Source organism: Salarias fasciatus, chromosome 7, assembly GCF_902148845.1.
Source record: "Salarias fasciatus chromosome 7, fSalaFa1.1, whole genome shotgun sequence".
NCBI lineage: Eukaryota > Metazoa > Chordata > Actinopteri > Blenniiformes > Blenniidae > Salarias > Salarias fasciatus.
Window position 1 is genome coordinate 24055577 of NC_043751.1, and position 13343 is coordinate 24068919.

General features: G+C 41.1%; 1 protein-coding gene across 4 annotated transcripts in view; it reads left to right on the forward strand.

Annotated features, from left to right (window-relative positions):
• The first annotated feature begins 3282 nt into the window (after nucleotides 1-3282).
• The window catches only part of LOC115391457 (septin-7-like), a 32950-nt gene continuing 22889 nt past the window's right edge, over nucleotides 3283-13343 (forward strand). For 2 of the 4 annotated variants that reach the window (XM_030095725.1, XM_030095727.1), the window contains exons 1-2: nucleotides 3283-3573; nucleotides 7835-7934. In XM_030095725.1, the coding sequence (XP_029951585.1) occupies nucleotides 3535-3573; nucleotides 7835-7934 (139 nt within the window). In that variant the 5' untranslated portion in view covers nucleotides 3283-3534. The remainder of the gene's footprint in view (nucleotides 3574-7834; nucleotides 7935-13343) is intronic. The other 2 variants (XM_030095726.1, XM_030095728.1) reach the window with 1 other exon arrangement.

Sequence of the window (13343 nt, forward strand, 5' to 3'; positions counted from 1 at the left end):
GTAGAATCACTGCATACCAACCTCTTCAGTTCCCTGCGAAGATCAGAATTTTTGACGTTTTCCACAAACTGATCATGCAACAGAATGTCAGAGTTTGTCATTCTATTTGGGGTGCTAGCGACAACTTTCTCCATTAAACAATGTAAGGCATGAGAATATTCTTGCAACGATTCCCCCTCCAGCTGCCTCCTGGAAAAGAAATCCTCCTGCAGAGACACATAAGACTTTGGGCCCCCATAAAGATCCTTCAAAATAGTTAAAACTCGCTCTGGGTCATCACGGTCTGCACGTGGCCTGTACTTGATTTCATCCCGGGCTTCACCCTCCAAATGATCAAAAATGAAACTGGCCTGATCATTGGGACACAGGTATCTTGCCCTCATACTGGCCTGTACCTCCTCCACCCACTCATCTACCCCAATACCATGAGTACCCTGAAACATAGGGCACTTCCTCTCTCTTGGGAGGGAGATGATGCGTTCAGTGGGGACAGTATTCATCATTGTCCTGGGGGCACTCGGACCCACTTGTGCTCCAGCCTGCGTGGCAACCTCCTCCTGGAGCCGCCTCTTATCCTCCTGTAGCTGTCGCACTTGCTCACTGAGGTCCTGCAGCTCCTCTGCCATGGTCGTGGAGCAACTCAGCAGCAGCCACCCAAGTATTCAGTCAGCAGCCACCCAGAATCAGCAGCAAGTCTCATGCTGCACCAAATGTTGCCTTGTCTAATAGAAAAAAAATGAGAAAGAAAGAGGAAAAGAGAGGGGAAAAAAAAAACTTCCGATACTATGCTCCGCTCCCCACAACTGCTTGCTCAGTACCACAAACAGTGCAACCCTCAAGTACAACACGTCCACAAACATTAAATAAAACTACACACACCTCTAATTGTGAGCCATCCTGCCGACAACGCCAAAATTGTAACCAAGTGTGAGTTAAAAACAGCTCAAAAATGGGAACTAAGGCAGTTATGTAGAGAGTTAAAAATACATACTTTATTATTACTCAGTGGACACAGAAAAAGACAAGATTCACCACCTAATAAATAAATATGGTGGGAGAAAATGTAAACACACAACTTGGTTAAAACATGCCCAAGCAGAGAAGCCCCCCTCCACCAAGGCCCGCAGCACCAACCTGTGCACTGCCTGGATTGATTACAAGAAAGCCTATGACTCAATGCCACACACGTGGATACTGGAGTGCTTGAAACTGGACAACATCAACAGGACTCTAAGGAGCTGTGCAAAGAAGCCCCAGAGACAGTACAGCACATCACAGCAGGGTGTAAGATGCTTGCAGGCAAGGCATAGATGGAACGGCACAACCAGGTAGCGGCCATCGTGTACAGGAACATATGTACTGAGTATGGACTGTTGGTCCCAGGGTCAAGATGGGAGACACCTCCAAAGGTGGTCAAAAACAATCGAGCCAAGATCCTGCGGGACTTCCAGATCCAGACTGACAAGCAGGTGATGGCCAATCAACCTGACATAGTGGTGGTGGATAAACAGCAGAAGACAGCTGTGGTGATAGTAACCCCCACGCAGGGACGATGGCTCCAGCAGATACCAGGAACAACATCTGAGAGCTCTGTTCAAAAGAGCGCAATCCTAGGAACAGCTAAGATCATGTGCAGAACCCTCAAACCCCCAGGCCTCTGGTAGAGGACCCCAGCTTGAAGGAGACAGACACAATACCACCGGGGTGGCGAGAACACAGTTTTATTTACATTTTTTATCATTTATATATATATATATATATATATATATATATATATATATATATATATATATATATATATATATATATAATATATATATATAAAATATATATATATATATATATATATATATATATATATATATATATATATATATATATATATATATATATACATGTATATATATATACATATATATACATATATACATATATGTACATATGTATGTGTATATACACACACGCACACACACACACACACACGCACACACACACACACACAATGTCTATATTAAAAAGTATCAGTTGTAACAGTTGTAGTTATCCTTGTTGAACACTAGAGAGAGACAGTCTACCACTGATTATCTTCTGAAGGCTCGTGGATGAAATCAGCTTTTCTGCTGACATTTGTTTGGGGAAACAATTATCGACAGGAGTTAATTTTCCTTAATGCAAACTTTATTGCTCACATTTCTGTGTTTTTATTTTTGCTTCTTTTTGTTATTTGACAACTTCATATTTGTATTTTGTTCTGATGTGGAATCATTTTTTTCATTCCTGATGTGAGTTCTCACTTTTTTGTCTGTGAATTCGATCTTTATGCCACATTATGTGTCTTTAGTATTGTTTTGGAGTTGTTGGGTGTCTTTTGTAGTGGGTGTCTCTTTTTTCTGCTACAATTCATCATGTTGTGATAGTTTGTTAAACTGCTTTGTAAGTTTGAGTGTTTTTTGCTGTTGTTGTTGATATTTCCAGAGAAATGAGTCTTTCAATTGTTGTTTTGTGTAATTTAAAAATGTATTAGTGGCCATTTGTGAACTCTGGTCACTCTTTAGAGAGTCCCTGTGCTTCTCCTTTGAACGCAGCACATCTTTACCTGAAGCACGTGAAGGCCTCACGCTCTCTCTCTCTCTCTCTCTCTCTCTCTCTCTCTCTCTCTCTCTCTCTCTCTCTCTCTCTCTCTCTCTCTCGTTTTCTTTCTCATCAAGTTGACGTCAACACAGAGCAGCACACCGGAAACAACAATTAGTTCCTTTCAAAATAAAATATCAAGTCGTTGTACTCTGCTAGAAACATGAAATAATTTGCTGATTCTACTGCTACTTAAAAACATATATTTTATATTTTAATTGTTTTTTTTTCTTTTTCCTTTTCACTTGGAATGGATTTATGATCATCTCCATCTGTCTATGAAATAGGGCATGTGATGCACCCTGTGCGCTCATAAAATTAACAGATATCAGGATTACAGGAAAGAGAGGACCCAAAAATATGTTAAGAAGGTGGTGACATGTATTTCTGATGAACTTGTGAACTTTGGGTGTCATTTTTTGCGATGATTTGTGTTGTGATTCTCAACTCTGATCTTGAGACCACAATTTCAAAGTCTTGGTCTTGACTCAGTGTCAGCTCGTTGAGATTTTGGTCTTGTCTTGGTCTTGACGACAACACCAGTGAAATTAATTCATTTTTGTATTACGGTTTGGAAACACAATTGTAGACGAGGATTGTGTTTTATTGTGAAGGTCTCCGCCGGAAGTGAGGGTGTTGCGTTAACGGACCTCTAGAGGAAAAACGGTCGAGGTTTTTCTTCGCTCGTCCATCTGCTCTCTCGTTTCCAGCGGCCATATGTGATCTAACCTCATTCATTGGGCTCTAGACGTACTCTGCGAGGTTTTTTCGTGCGTACTGTTCGGCTGCATCGGTTGTTTTGTGGGGAGAAGCTGCGTGTTTCTGTCCCGGACGTCGGCCGTGTTTTTGGTGAGAGCCTCGGAGAGTCCGTCTCAGGCTGGGTGGTGACAGCACGGCAGCACGATGATCGAGAGACCCGACACCCAGCTCCCCAGCATCGCCGTAAGTTCTGAATCTCCTCCAAACCCTGCTCCGAATCTTCCAAATCTGCCTAATCTCGTCGAAAACTCTTCGAAATGTGCGTGAAAGTCGCAGTTAAACCCGCTGCGGACCTGCTGTTTGTGACCGGGACGGCTGCACACCAGCCTCCCTTCAGAATACGCCATTTTTCAAATATTTGTAACATTTCTAACTACACATTCATGACTATACGATAGTTTTCATTTTTTTGTGATCGAACCATGTCTATTTAATAATACGGCATACTTTAACTGATTAAACTTAGTAATATGTTATTAGATAGCATCGTTTTCACAGCACATCACGGCATCTTCTCTTGTGTACTGCACGCTCATGCTGTGCATTCACGGCGCCTTCAGGGTCTCCTTTAAATTGTGCTGTTTTTGAACGGAGTCTGGCTGAAGGCTCGCAGGGCCGGTATTGATGGATTATGAGGCCCCGGGCACAAAGTCACCCAGATTTAAAATAAAAAAGAGAGAGTTTTTAATGATCTACGATCTCACTGTAGTTTTATTCCTTGCACTTGGTTAATTTTATGGGAATCATCTTCTTCTTATGTTTGTCTACTTTTTCTTTGACTCTAAATAATCATTTCTTTTTGTATTGAGTATTTTTTTAATTCCAGTATTTGATTCTCTTTAAAGTCTTTCAGACCTGTTTTTTTTTTTAACCATTCTGAAACTGATTTTTTATTGTCATTTGTTCTAGTCATGTCCTGCTATATCTTGTGTAATTTTCTTCTAGTTCATAAAGGTCTTTTATGGTTAATAGGGATTTTTTTTTTTTTTTTTTTTTTTTTTTTTTGCATCTGGACTTGATGGTACGTTTTGGGGGGCATCATTTTATTTCTCCTGCTTTTTCTTGTTTTGAATTTTTATGATTTAATTGTCATGCCAATGTCACATGTTTCTTTAACCACTTTAAGTGTTGAGTGTTCATTGGTGGTTAATTCCTTTTTAGGTTAGGTAAATCTAAATTTGAGTCTTTTTGTGGAGTTTTAGTCTGCTTTTCATGAATGGGTGCTGTTTTTTAATTTTATTATTATTATTATTTTTTTGCCTATTTAGTTGTTTTTGATGCACTGTTGTCACCAGGCACCCTCAACCACCAGGCTGTGGACCAGTATCTGGCTGCAAAGACAGAATAAAAAGTTCTATTTTGAAAGTGCAGATTAAAATTTCCCTTCATCAACATGTCTTTCTTGCGCAAAACTCTATGCAGAACTGAATCTTTTTTTCAATGTATACACCATCTTGCCAGTACACAGTTGTTTGTTTGTAGTAAAACTACATCATGTTCATTAATGCTTCCCTCTAAATGAGAAACTTCTCTGAAAGAAAAACAATACATTTTCACTTCTCTCTCTCTTTTGGCCCCATTTTAAATATTTAGCACTTTTTAAAATTATCTTTATTGCCTTTTTTGTCTATTTTCAGAAGTTTTACGTACTGATGGGCTTTGTGTCTCTTTTTGTGTATTTTTTTCTGGTTGTTTTCTCTCTGCTTTGATTCAGTGTCTTACAAACCATTTCATACCTCCCTGCAGTTCATTTGGAACTTTCAGGAGATTTCCGAATTTTTGTTTTTATTGAACATTTCTTGTTTTGGTGGTTGTTGAGTGTGTTTCTGTTTAATAGGGCAAACTTTTTATTGGTTCTTTTTGTGTCTCTTTATGGTTGTTTTGAGATTTCATTTGTGCCCTCTTTTTTGTGATTTATAATTTGTGGAGAACGTTTGGGCTCTCGTCTCATTTCCTCTCAGCTGCTTGTTTTTTTTTTTTTCCTCTTGTCACAATGTGTTTAAAAATAGCAACTTCATCTTCATCTGAGGACCATTCCACATTACAGAAACATAACTCAGTACATTTCAGGATGAGATGCAGCAGATTTCAGGATGTGACAGGGCAGATGTCGGTATGAGGAGCGGCAGATGTCGGGATGAGGAGCGGCAGATGTCGGGATGAGGAGATGTTTTGTGTTATTTTTATTGAATAATTTTGAGTCTTGATCATTTTCTCCTCGGGTTTTGTATGTGTTCTTCCTTTCTTTTAAAAAAAAAAAAAGTATAATTTGTTTGGTGTCTTTTTGTATGTTTTTTTCTGTCCCGTGATTGTAAATTTGAAGTTTGAATTCTTGTATGTTTTTTTGTGTTTGTGGGGGGTAGGGGGATCCGTGTTGTTTGGGGCTTGTTTTCTGGCCCCTGAGTTTCACATTGGACCAGTTGTGTAACACGGAGTGTTGATGTGGGACGATGGATGGATAGATGGATGAAGTGGTGGAAAAAGCTCCGGGCTCCTCCTGACGTTCGGTGAATCTGTGTGAATCAAAGCGTCGATGACGCTGATGGATTTTCTTCTCGTCTCTTTGAATGAATGAAAATGACACAAAATCAGAATGAGTGCAGATGGAGAGAAGTGATGCTGAGAGTTTGAGTCGGTGGTCTTTGGCCGGTTTTAAAGCTTCCGTCGCCCGAGCGGAAGCGGCTGAGAATCGATGAAAGGCCTCGTGCATCGTCCGGGCCGTCTGATTGGAGGACGCTCCGTTATCATAAGGGAGAGGGAGGCAGAGGGGCGAGACGGGGAGATGAAGAGCTGTGGTGAGGAGAGAGCAGCTGCATTCTCATGGACCTGATGGAGACCATTCAGCACGTACGGTGTCTTTGCCTTTTTTCCTGTTTATCTTTCTTTCGGTTTGCGTCTCTCTGATAATGAGTCTGATCAAGACTCATGTTATGGATCTCAGAGGTTTGATACGATCATTACAGTAAAAAAGTTTAGGAATGAGGTGTGAGGTTCAACTGTTTATCAACCTGTTCACTTTTCATATTTGTTACCATTAAGTTTTAGTTCAAATTATGTAAAGACTCACTGAAGTCTCTCTCATTTCCAGCCCCATGTAGTTGTATATTTAAGATGGACTAGCTCACATGCTTGCTAACCAGCTATTTCTGTCGAAATTGTCTCGGGTCCTCGAGGGCCGACATCCTGCATGTTTTAGGTCTCTCCCAGTTGTAGCACAGCTGATGGCAATGAGAGCTCCTAACTGGGCTTTTTTCCAAGCTTGAGGATGACGACGACAACATGAGATTGAAGCTGCTTCAGCGTAGAAACATCTAAAACATGCAGGACGACGATCCTTGAGGAATGTAGTTTGACACCTGTGGTCTGCACCAGTGATCCCCAACCACGGACCGGTACCGGTCTGCGGATCATTTGGTTCTGGGCCACAAAAGGAGAATGAAAAGGTTTTTTTTTGAAAATGTAATTTAAAATTTCGGTTAGTCTGCATTGAGTTTCATTGTGAAAAACTCTTCACTTTCGTCAGTGTGTCTTTCCTGCATTGAACTCCGTTATTTATTTTTTTTGCAATGCATTGTTAAGCCCCGTTTTTATACACTGCTCTGCCGTTCCTTGGAAAACTAATGTTTAAGACTGGTCCATGGTGCAGAAAAGTTTAATGAGCTCTGCTGTACTTAATCATTTATGTATAATCTCTCTATTGTAGGTTTTTAATGTAGAAATCATCAATCTAATCAGAAAACTATTTAATGATGGAGAAGATTGTGTATCATAACAAGATTGGGTCATTGGAGCAGGGTCTTGGGCCAATCTAAAGGGGATTTAGGGTCATCGAAGGAGGATCTTGGACGATTGAGACCATTGAGAATAGATCTTGGACCATTAAAGGAGGGTGTTGGATGTTGAGTGTTGTACCAGTGGAGAGAATTATTTGGACAGAGAGCACTCAGTTGGGACTATTCTATAAAGCAGAACTTGGCTATGAATATTATCTTAGCTAACTTGGGATCAGTCAAGAAAAGTGTCTCATTCAACATAAAGCTAGTTTTCTAGCTAGAATGCTATGTAGCTGGCATCATTTTTTAACATCTAAGCAGCTTTTTATCTGCTGTCGTGCTTGATTTCAGTGTAGCTAGGTAACTGTAGGCAATGAAGCAAGTTTAGCCGTCTATCTGTTTATATATGGTAGTATAAAAGCAAGAAAAAAAAATGCAAGATTTGTCAAGCCAGCTAGCTATTCATGGGTCAACAAGTGTTTAAAAGATGTTAAGTTCACAAACACCATGGAAATTCAGCGACTAAATGTAATTTGTCCTTTATGTATTGTTTGGTGTTTTTGTGGTTTCCAATGCTACACCTAAAAATAAGCTTTTAGAGACATTCCGTGAAGAGAAAGAACAAATATTGAACTGTTTGGTTAAATTGTGTGTGTCTGTTTTTCTCTCAGCAGAGGAACCTGGAGGGCTATGTGGGTTTTGCCAATCTCCCCAACCAGGTGTACCGGAAGTCGGTGAAAAGAGGCTTTGAGTTCACACTGATGGTTGTAGGTAAGTGGGAAACACCTCCGTGTTTGTGTGTGTGTGTGTGTGTGTGTGTGTGTGTGTCTGCCGGTGGTATTTGGGTCATAAGGTTGAAAGCAGGTAAAACATTTGTGGCATGTGAACATTTGACTGTTAAAAGACGTGGTTTGACTGCGGAAATATTTGTGTGGATGTGACTTAAAGTTGCTGTTGTTGGTATTTTTGCTGTTTCTGGTGTTTTGATGGTTTGCTTTGGGCAGGGGATTGGTTACAGTGTGTGCATGTTAGTGAAAATTGTGTTCTTGCTGGTATTTTTGCTGTTTTTGTGTTTTAATGGTTCAGTTTTTCCAGTGGATTGACCACAGTATGCACATGTGCCTGATGGGAAGTATTGACCCACACTCAGGGCGGCCTGAGGCTAAAAGACCTAATCTATAGAGATCATTGATTTTGCACACACCCAACACACAGAGACACACACAAATGCACACACCCCTCATGCCATTGTTGTACTAGATTAGCCCCGATTTTAGTCCCATACATTATTTATTTTGCCTTAAAAGATTCTTAAAAAAAAGCATGTTCACCCTTATTGCAACTTATTGCATAATGTTACACCTGTTACTCGAGTTTTTAGTTGAGGGGTGGAATTTTTTGATAGATAGGAAGCTAGCAGTTTGTTGGTTGGCTGGACGGTTGGTTGGTTGGCTAGCTAGCTGTTGAGGGGTAGGTTGTTGCAGCTACACAGTTTTCTGTCCACTCATTGTTATTCTGACATCATGATGCTCAATGCACAGAACATAGATGGCAGTCAGTTGTGTTTTAACGCAAATCAAAATAACACTGGCTTTTAATATAATTATTTAATGCCTGGTGATTGCTGCACTTCAGTCAAAACCTCAAAACCACAAAAAGACACCGAAATAATCAACGAATGTGTTACTTGGAAGATCAATTTCCAGAGCATAGAGTACCATCATCTACTTGAACATTTGTATTCACTGCAGACCTTAACAGTCTGATACTTTTTACTTTTAAAGATTTAAATGAGTCTATTGATGAACTGAACAGTTCTGAATTGATTTCCCACTCATCAATAAGTGTTGGCTGTAATTAGATGTTGATTTTTGGTTGTAGCTGTCGGATGAAGTCACGAGCGCGCTCACACGTGCATGAAAACAGTCGATATGAGAGCATGTGTGGAGAAAACTGGGCGACAAGAAAGGTTTGCTCTATTAAAAACAAGCCCAAACATGAAACTTGACTTCTGCTTAAAGCACGTCTTTAATATGTTTACTTCACATCCAGTGTGTCGAACCAGTTCTTTGACTCAAATGAACACGAGATGTTTAAAAAAAATTAAAAAATGGACTTAAGATTAGATAAAGACGGAGTCTGTCCCCTTTTAGCCTCTTTCGTTGTGTGTGTGTGAAATTTGGATGAGCCTGGGCTTTACGAGGCTGCGAGCCAACAAACGAAGAGACAGTGGGGGTGGTGGAGGTAAGAGGGGGCAGGAGGGGCCGTGAGAGGATCTGCCAGCCTGTGGATCTCCTCTCTGGTTCACACTGTTTACCGAACAGGAAGCTGAAAATGCTCCGGGCGAAGATGACATAGAGGATGGTTCACTATAAAGCCTCCGACACACAACACAAACCACACTTATTTCAAACAACACATTCAAGGTTGGAAACTCTCTGAGCTTTTAAAGGTGCAGTGTGTAAAGTGACTTCACCGATTTGTTAGTCTGCAGCTCAGTGTTGGTCAGGATTGGGCCACTTGATGTTCTCCATGTGCTCCGGACGCTCTATTGCGGAGAGCAGGTAACAGGACACAACGTGCCGGGGTCCGGCCAAAGTAGCTTCCCCATTTGAAAGTGTTTCCCTACTGCAGCACTGTGTTTATGTATCAGCTTTCTGCTTGAATAAATGCTTTGGTTATATTCTCTACATTACCTGTTGCTCAAGTTGTATTAATAGTGCTACCTGACAATGTCTTTTCCTTCTCTTTATTTTGATAAAATGTCATGTTGCCCGGCGATCAGCCTGCTACCCTTATGAAACAGAAATATATTGCAGTATGTTATAAAATATAATTCAGTATATTTAGCAATATATTCCCCATATATGAGGTTTAATATTTTCATTTTCAGTATACCACAATATACTGAAATTGGAAATTATTTCTATATTTCGCAATATGTTGCAATACACTTAAAGAAATATTGGTAACTATAGTTTCACTCAGTTTTTTTTTTTTTTATTAGTGATTCCACTGTCTCCACCAAATGTCATTTTCCTACCTCCTTATACCCCACAAGCACTTCTGTTTGACTCTCCGTTAAAATTTCTGTGTTTTCTCTGACATGATTGATCATAAAAGTCCATGGGTCAGCAGGAGGAATATTCAGGAGGTACTTTGCATTGACCATATATGGTAGAAAGTGGGCGGTCGTGTGTTGGCTAGCAGAATGTTAGCTAGCAACTTGTGATCTAGATAAGAGCTCGTTAGCATGCAGCTCGTTAGCCTGCGGCTCGTTAGCCTGCAGCTCGTTAGCCTGCAGCTCGTTAGCTAGCTGCAGCGAGTGCACTGTCTTTTGTGTTCAATAGTGAGAATAACCTTTTTCTGACTGGACTCAGGGTGGAGTCGATGCTGGATTTACCAGACGGGACTTTAAATGTTTCATTATGAATAAAAAGTAAAAAGCCTGGCTCTCCCCGCTGATGGTTTACATTTCTCTGATGTCCTGGGGGGGATTTCCAGTGTTGGATACAGAGGCGCCCTTGTTTTGGTTTGAGGAGCAGCCAGCTGGAGCTTGGCTGCAGCTCTGATGTGCTTGGCACTATGGTGCAGTGTGAAAGCCTGGCTGGCCTCGGTCCGGTCCCGCTGCAGTCCTGCAGCAGACAGACGGGGAATATGAGCCGAGAGCTCGATCAGTCACTCAGAGAGAAATATGGTAGTGAGCTACGTGGTTCACACAGTTCACTGCAATTATATCAGCAGCTGAAGAAGATGAGTGCATTCCAGATGTCTTGGGAACTGGGAATTCTGAGTGCTCTCCTGAAAATCCTGTTGAAATCTGAATTCCCAGTTTGGGGTAAAGTTTTCAACAGTAATTTGTGATCATTTGGAACATCCGCCATTCCTGGTTAGAACATTTAAATTGCTCATTTGACAGGGTGCTGCAAAGAAAACTGAATTGATTTGAAAGTTGACTTAAAGAAACTCTAAAGCTGACAAATGAAATTTACTCATTCCCTGTTCGGGATTCTGAGTTTCAGGACTTTGATACAAGTCGACTAGTTGTTGGTCAGTGACATGACTTTCCAAAACACTTGATTTAACCCTTTTTTCTTTGACAGTTTTTGGTATTTCCTGCTAATTTCCGATGACTCAACATTCCTGAGTCGTCTCAAGTCTTTCGGAGGCTCATCTGTCACACGGACGGCTTGTTTGATCGGCCACGGTCGGCTGCAGTGATAAACAGCAGCTCCAGCTGGATGCCATTACGATCTGTTAATCCCAGGCGTCGGACACGTCAGGGCTCATTTTTCAGACCGTCTGGCCTTCGTTATCTCCGCTGCTCTCTGACACGGCGTTAACCCCTGCATCACATTTCTGTGCTCTGAAGTCTCAGTAGGCGTCTTCACATGGACCTGAGTGCCTGGTTGTGATCGGATTCTTAGTCTGTCCACACGTAAACGCCGCAACCTGGTTCCAGAAGCTGTACGGTGTCGTACAACAGAATGTCAAGAAAGACCATCTTGACCTGACAAACCTTGTCTTACTTTATGACAAACAGTGATGGAGAGAGTAACTTCTGGAAAACCAGAAGCCACTCAGAGAGGGAACACCTCAATCTGGAGAGAATTGAATTCCTTCTTCTTCATCCACTCATCAATCAGTGGGACAGTTCTTATCCAACACAATTAGTGTAAAAAAACAAAAAATCCACCCTGAACAAACAAAGTTTGTGTGATGATGAATCCAGTGAGTCTGAGTCCATAGCAGTTCGGTGTTGTCAGGAAGCGTCTCTGTGTTCTCCGCTGCCTGACACAGAAGAAAGCGGTTTTCTCCTCGTTTCGCCGAGCTGCTTCCTGCTCCTTTTGTCCAGCTGGCAGAGTGAATTCAGACTCCTGGAGGGATCCACAGGATCCGCCACAGAGACGGAGCCGGACTCAGCTCCGAGCCCGGGGGACAGGAAGTGATGCTGGCTTCACGCTGCTCTGGACGGCTCACCGTAACAGTAAACATGTCACCAAAAGACTCTGCAGATCACCATCAATTCACAATTATATTTCAAATCAGAAATAAATAAAAAATGAGCAAAAACAGTAAACAGTTCCATTTGTCAAATGCAGACATTCGAAGAAACGAGAAAATATACCGGCAGCTGTAAGTTTAAGGAAAGAGGCAATTCCATGCAGATCGGCTGTAAACAATGTTTCCAACTGAGAATCAAAATGTTGTATATTTCCGCCTCAGTTTCTGAACTGCACCTGGAGGACAAATTTTTCTGTTCATTTAGGATGTGAACACTGAGAAATTTATCAAAAAACCCATTATAAAAACCTAGCATTAGCCTGTATCAATATTAGCATTTTGTGTTTGTATTTGTGTGTTTGCACACGCGCGTGTGTAAGACGGTCTTCAGATTGACCGCTTTGCCTACTGACCTTGTAGGAGGGAGCGAGTGAGTGAAGGAAGGCTTTACTTCAGTTAATCTGCAGGCTTAACCAAACACACACACACACACACACACACACACACACACACACACACACACACACACACGGTACTTGTTAATCATTCTTACTCACATCTCCGTCTTCATAACGGCTCAGATGATATAATTCAGAGCGATTTATGAGGAGCGTCTCATTCATGCTGACATGACGTCGGCAGCAGATCAGCTCACCGGACCTTCACCTCATCGCTACTTTAATCGCCACAAGTTTAATACAAGTTTGATGAATTCAGTGTGTTTCTCACCATTTTTCTTATCTCAAGCTGTAAATTCTATGAGCATTCTGCATCAGCTCTCCATGCAGATGATGGAAATCCTTTTCTAAGCCACTCAGGAGCTTTCATTACCTCAGGTTTGAGTCCACATTCAGTCATTTTCTTCATCTTTTAAACATTTGACTGAGATTAAACTGGAGTTCTAACTCCTGTGTCCTTATTGCATCTGGAAAATTCTGCTTGGTATCAAACATTCGCCAGAGGATTTATATGAAACATTTGGGATGCTATGTGAATAAAAACTGGATCAATATACTGTAAATTTCCCCAGTTTGTATTTTATTCCCAGAAGTGAATTAAAACAAATTTCAAAATTGAGATATTTTATCAGTTCATGTTCAATATGAACACATTTTAAGTTTGATACTTGGAAATCGTCCCAGAGAAGTTGGGACGGGAGCAACAAAAGGCTGGAAA